The sequence below is a fragment of the Heliconius melpomene genome, chromosome 13 (genome assembly GCF_056956725.1).
Source record: "Heliconius melpomene rosina isolate 202511_hmr_F chromosome 13, ASM5695672v1, whole genome shotgun sequence".
Lineage (NCBI taxonomy): Eukaryota > Metazoa > Arthropoda > Insecta > Lepidoptera > Nymphalidae > Heliconius > Heliconius melpomene.
In genome coordinates this window covers 5,414,770-5,420,809 of record NC_140401.1, presented here as the reverse complement: position 1 = coordinate 5,420,809, position 6,040 = coordinate 5,414,770, and the positions used below count along the sequence as shown (strand labels likewise).

The window sequence follows — 6,040 nt, the reverse complement described above, 5'->3', positions numbered from 1 at the left end:
TCCACTATGCTTCTGAAATATAAAATGGTGACTTGGAAAAAAAAGACTAATAGAAGTGAGAATAGAGTTATCTATTATTTTGTATTACTTTATACATAAAACTTACTTTATTAATATACAGAATAAAGACTCATTTGAATAAAAAGAAATGTTATTAAGTATCGGCTGACACCATCTGTACTGGTGAATAGAAATTACGGGATGAATAAACAAATTTGGAAAGATCTTTATATCTAATGACTTTATTCCTTTTTTATTGGAGTGTCCTCTTTACAATTCTGATTTAAGCTAATGGATACCAATGGAAATATTTGCATGTGCAATTGTATAATCGTTGGGTGAATAAATACGTGATTATGTCTATTCTAGACACGCCATCCATGACTTAGAGTAAATAGGAAAAAATACATTCATTAAAATAATAAATATAAATCATAAGATGCTACTAAGATTTATTCCTAAGATAGGTAACAATTAACAGTTTATATCAAAATTCATTAATATTTGAAGTCACTTAAAACAGACCATATAAAACTCCTATCAAATGGATCAATGAATTCGTAATTTTATTTGACCTTAGTGTAAGTTCTGTAATAGGAGATATATTAGTTTATACTATTTATTGCTATAAGTAGATACGGGGGAAGTAATTTATTTTCTAATACAATGTTCTTTCACTTAATCACAATTCAAGATTTCAAAAAAAAAACGGTGACCGGTAAATCATCAGAACTCAAAAGATATATATGAGACATAAGATCTAAACTGTATGTATTTTTTATAAACTAGAGAAATTAATATATGGAGGGTAGATACTCTCGTCGACGTCGTCGAGTACCATGAACACAGACCATGAATTAACACATTAAAGCACAGATCGATAAAAAAAAGTTTTCCAATGACATTGACATTTTTAAGTGACAGTATAAGTATTAACCTATAATACGATAGTAACTTTTAATATTTAATTATAACCAAATCATCCTTAAATTTATAAATCACGTATGGTTTTATTACGTTATAACGCAATATAAGCATTCCATATACATTTAAACTGATTGTCTTAAATGGCAGACACAGAGCGACTTCAACGAATCAAAGTTAGGTATTTAATAAACATGAATGAAATGTTATTTCTATCATGATACTGAAATATAACAATTATATAATAAAACTAATATAAACATATATATATATTTAAATTTTAAATTCATAATTTTATTAACTTTTAGCATTTATTTTTTCTCAGTTTCTATATATTTAATAAAATAACAATATAATATGAAATATTTCTTGCAGCCGGTGCATTTTTAGCATCTGTTGCTGGAATATCGGCTATTGTTGGATTTAGTGCGACTTTATCAGCTGCTAAAAAAACTGATCCCAAATATTTTAGTAAAGGTATTTTCCAAAACAAATTGATTTCGAAAATAAATTATAGGTATCTTTGTACATAAACAAAAATACTTTAGATATCAAATAAATGAAAATAACAATTTTGAGGCCATGATTGTAAATTTAATTTTCATCCGGGGGAAATGTATATTCATTCCCCTCTTACACAGAAAAGCAGTGTCTGCTTCTCAAAACAAAGTGTTTTGAATTGTAGCAGAAAATAAAGAATGGAGTTCTTTATTACTAAGCTGAATTAAATAATGTATATTGTAATAAATGTGATTTTTTATATATTTAAAATCTAAATTTACAAAGGGCTACATGGCAGTGTTGAACTAGCTGATGCAGGTGCCATACTTGCTCTAAGAGCATTAGGATGGGGTACACTTTATGCAATTGGTGGAACAACATGTATTTGTTATGGAATATGGAAATTCTCTGGTGCAAAGGATGTAAGTACACTACAGAACTATACCAAAATACACCTACCATTTAAGCTTTTTAACAGATAATTTATTTTTAGCTTAAAGATTTCCGAGTAAAAATGGGAAATTTATTACCAACTCTACCTAAAAACAATCCTCCACAATCTAGAACTGAGTTCACTGGATTAAATGATTTATTAACATACATAGCAGAGGATTATGGAAAAAGAAAAGATGACAAAAGGAATTAATGTGCATAACAAACATAGGCTAGTATATTATTTATTAAATCCTTTAATTAATTAAATCTTGTTTTATTATAAACTCTTCGTTATAACCAGGTTTCATACTGCAACTATTTTTACAGGTATATACTGTGAGTACACCCCAATCAATGCTGTTTAATTCTATACCAACATTAATATAGTTTAGTAGTTGAGGCATTATCTGAAATTGAGAATATTCTTTATAGTTTGTAGATAGATACATTAAGGTAAAGTGACATATTTTATTTTACATTGCTAAAGGATCTAGCAGAACAAGTACATATATGTAAGCTGAACATAAATATTAAATTTAACATTCTCAGCTATAAATAATAGTCAAATATTGCTTACTTGTAATTCAAATTGTCTTTCACCATTACAATATTTACAATTAGGTATTTGAATTATATTTGTTGAATTTCCAGTAATCCATAAAGGAGCACCACCTCTGTCATATCTCAAAACTTGATCAGGATGTCTTGCTATTCTCTTCGTAAATTTATTGAAAACCTTGTCTTCAGGCAAGGATTTGGTATATTCTTCTAGTTCATTTTCACATATATCATTCATAGTACCTGCCTTTTTTTCGTTAATCATTTTTCTCAATTTTTCCATTTCATGATTTGTATTCACATTGCTTGCTTCTTCCTAAGTTAAATATATTAAATGTTAATATAAATATGCTTATTTGGAGTTATTATATGCATTTAAGAAATAATAATTATACCTCATCTTCTTCATCTACTATTAATTCCCACTCTTTAAATAGTATACATTTACCAGCTTCCGTCACAATGAAATTATTGAGACAAGTCTCATTTACCTAAAAATTACAATAACAACATTTACATAAAAAACACTTACAATGGTGTCAGTTAAAACATTTGAATTTTTAATGAACACATGACATGACACTGAATGGCAAGTACAAGAGAGGATGTTATAGTATGAATTAAGAAGAAAAAGCTCTGACAGTTTGAATGTTGAAAAGATGTATGAAGAAATTCAAGACATTGTGAAGTTAACCCTCAAGAACACTGTTGATGATTGTGGAGGAAAGTGATGTAAAAAGCATAAAGATCCTTGGAAAGCCTTGTTTGAAGATCACAGTGTATATATAAGACATTTGGAGGGACCATAGCACTTTGAGCTCTGTTTTATCTGAATATACTGCCAAGGTTGAAGCATAAAAGTAATATATGAAAATAAAAAAAATAAAAACCTTTTGTAAGTTACATTGTTCTTTATGTTCTTTTTGCCAATCTAAAATTTGGTGTTTTCGACTACAGTAAAATACTTTTTTACATTTTGAACAATGAGATGGTCCTTTTATACCGCAGACATTGCATAATTTTGGCCATTTATCCATAGGAAAGTTCTGTAATAAATTATAGTGTTAAGTTGTTTATGTTGAATTTGGTTATGAGTAGACATTGTAATTGTTATCCATAATATACCTCATCTTTATTTTCTTGATATGGCTCAAATGAATAGTAGTCGTTTTTACGTCTTAGTTGACAACGTAATACTAATAAATTATCTGAAGAGTTTGTTTTGCAGCACGAGCCATTTTTGCAAATAAATATAAACAGCGTACGATGAAAACAGTCATTACTTTCTTCATATGGAGCATACACCTGAAACAAACAATTTTTTCAGTGAATAATATATAACTATCTTCAATATGACCAAAATAAAAGTATGTATTACTTGACACAAAAACACAAGAGGGTCGCCGCAGATTTTACAGGTTAATTCTTCAGGTGCGGGAATGTGTTTTAAATCTAACCATGCTGGCTTCCCCCCTACTTTACTAGGAAAAAATTTTGGGTGTAGCAGCCAATTTTCTTTTTCTTCAAGAAAACCAATATCTACAATTTTTTTACTCATACTGTTTAGTGTTTATAAAATGTTTCACGATGTACAGGTACACCATCACACATTAACAAACGACATTGACAAAATAAAAAATTGACAACGACAAGGAACTATTGGTCTATTGACAACTTGCACATTATACATAAATATATATGCAATTGTATAAAATTTAAAAATATAATTATGAAAATAATTTCATCGGTATCGACAAATTTAATTACCTAATAAGTTTTATAGACATTGTTCTATAATATTGTGTGCTATGATAGCACTGCTATCAGCGTATTACATTCGTAAATCCATAGATATTTTTTTACTGTCTTCAGTAACTCCATTAATGAAATTGTGGCTTGTGACCTTTTTTCATTAATTGTGACTTATATAATTAATGAAAAAAAGGCTATTTTATAAAATAACCTTTTTTTTATTTGCTTACATTTCATCTAATCTATATTTTATTATAAGTTTATATGTTGCTACAACTTACAAGGCCAATTTATATTATAGGCCGTAAATAAGGTGTATCGACTATCAATATCGATGTTGTGAAGGTATTCTGTATACATTACTCTATTAACTTGACTTTGACAATTGACGTTTAGCTGCTAGCCTGCTATCCTAGTAAAGCCGCTACTTACGTTAAATTTTATTTACATCTTAGTCTTACATGTTGTTTTGCGTTTTAAGAATTTTAAGTTATTCTATGATACTATAAAAAATTCATTAATTCTGTATACATAAAAAAATCAAAATGAAATTAAAATCGAATATATCGGATTTATTTTTTGATGCAAATTATAACCAAACGTATGTGAAAGTATGTGCACCTATGGTTAGATACAGCAAAGTACAATTTAGAACATTAGTAAAGAAGTTTGTAACTATTTTAAATAATTTTGTATATAAATGTTATATCTTTATATGATATCATTAATACATACTTCACACATTTTTTCAGCTTTGGTGTGGACTTATGTTTTACCCCAATGATATTAGCGGATTCATTTTGTCAGAATGCAAAAGCCAGGACAAATGAATTTGTGACTACAGTTAGTGATACACCTTTAATTGTGCAATTCGCTGCCAACAATGTCGATGACTTTTTAGATGCTTCAACATTGGTCAACCCTTATGCTGATGGAGTTGATTTAAATTGTGGATGCCCTCAAAGATGGGCTATGAAAGATGGATATGGTTGTGCTCTGCTTTCAACTCCAGAATTAGTTCATGATTTGTTAAGAAGTGTGAGAAATAAATTTCCATCTACCTTCAGTGTCTCAGTAAAAATAAGAATCTTACAAGAGCTTAAGAAAACTATAGCAATGTGCCAGCAGTTGGAGAAATGTGGTATTAATTTTATGACAGTTCATGGACGAACACCAATGCAAAAAAATGGTGATAATATTGATATAGAGACTATCAGAGATATATGTGATATAGTAAAAATTCCTGTTATAGCAAATGGCGGAGTAAAAACCTTAGACGATGCAGATAATTTATATAAGTCAACAAATTGTAATGGTGTAATGGTTGCAGGAGGGATACTTAATAACCCCAGTCTTTTTAGTGGCACCAGTAAAACTCCACTTGCATGTATAAAATTGTGGATGGATTTAAAAAATAGTAGCACAGACAAAGTAACCTTTCAATGTTACCATCATCATTTGGTCTTTATGCTTGATAAGGTGTTGTCTAAGAAAGAAAAGAGAGAATTTAATAACTTAAGCACATTTGAGAGTGTTGATAATTTTTTATATTCAAAAGTTATTAATTCTTATGATTATGACATTTCACATGATATCAATATTACATTAGATGATTTTGTAACATGTCAATTTGATAATCAAATAACTACCAAACATTGTAGTAAATGTAGGGGGTGTGGTAAAAGTGTCTGTTATTGTATTTGTAGTCAATATGACTATAATTCTACTAGTGGTAATTATTTTTCATCTTTTGTTAAAGATGATGGCTTAGATTATATGGATAGCAATATTTTTAATGAATCAATTTGATAATAAATATATGCTTAGTTAAAATGTAATTTATATGTTTATTTTTATTAGAATTTATATA

At 28.4% G+C, this 6,040-nt stretch overlaps 3 protein-coding genes across 4 annotated transcripts; 2 read left to right on the top strand and 1 right to left on the bottom strand.

Annotated features, from left to right (window-relative positions):
- Window positions 1-1,053: 1,053 nt before the first annotated feature.
- On the top strand, window positions 1,054-2,127 carry LOC146532648 (transmembrane protein 242; the record flags this gene model as incomplete). The annotated part of the gene is made up of 4 exons (XM_085196154.1): window positions 1,054-1,105; window positions 1,300-1,401; window positions 1,711-1,847; window positions 1,919-2,127. Coding segments are annotated over 4 exons (444 nt in total), but the record flags the coding sequence as incomplete, so codon positions are not given.
- Window positions 2,097-4,066, bottom strand: LOC146532647 (uS5 assembly chaperone PDCD2-like). The gene is made up of 6 exons (XM_085196151.1): window positions 3,797-4,066; window positions 3,544-3,723; window positions 3,309-3,464; window positions 2,814-2,909; window positions 2,438-2,734; window positions 2,097-2,267 (listed from the first exon to the last, which is right to left on the bottom strand). The coding sequence occupies exons 1-6, from the start codon at window positions 3,974-3,976 to the stop codon at window positions 2,115-2,117; spliced, it is 1,062 nt and encodes a 353-aa protein (XP_085052277.1). The 5' UTR covers window positions 3,977-4,066; the 3' UTR covers window positions 2,097-2,114.
- A 394-nt stretch (window positions 4,067-4,460) lies between these two features.
- Dus4 (Dihydrouridine synthase 4) lies at window positions 4,461-6,008 on the top strand. Of its 2 annotated transcripts, none has more exons than XM_085196150.1 (2): window positions 4,461-4,602; window positions 4,923-6,008. In XM_085196150.1, the coding sequence occupies exon 2, from the start codon at window positions 4,951-4,953 to the stop codon at window positions 5,977-5,979; it is 1,029 nt and encodes a 342-aa protein (XP_085052276.1). In that variant the 5' UTR covers window positions 4,461-4,602; window positions 4,923-4,950; the 3' UTR covers window positions 5,980-6,008. The 2 variants fall into 2 exon arrangements, with proteins under 2 accessions (XP_085052276.1, XP_085052275.1); XM_085196149.1 differs by having other exon boundaries at window positions 4,477-4,837.
- The last annotated feature ends 32 nt before the right edge of the window (window positions 6,009-6,040 follow it).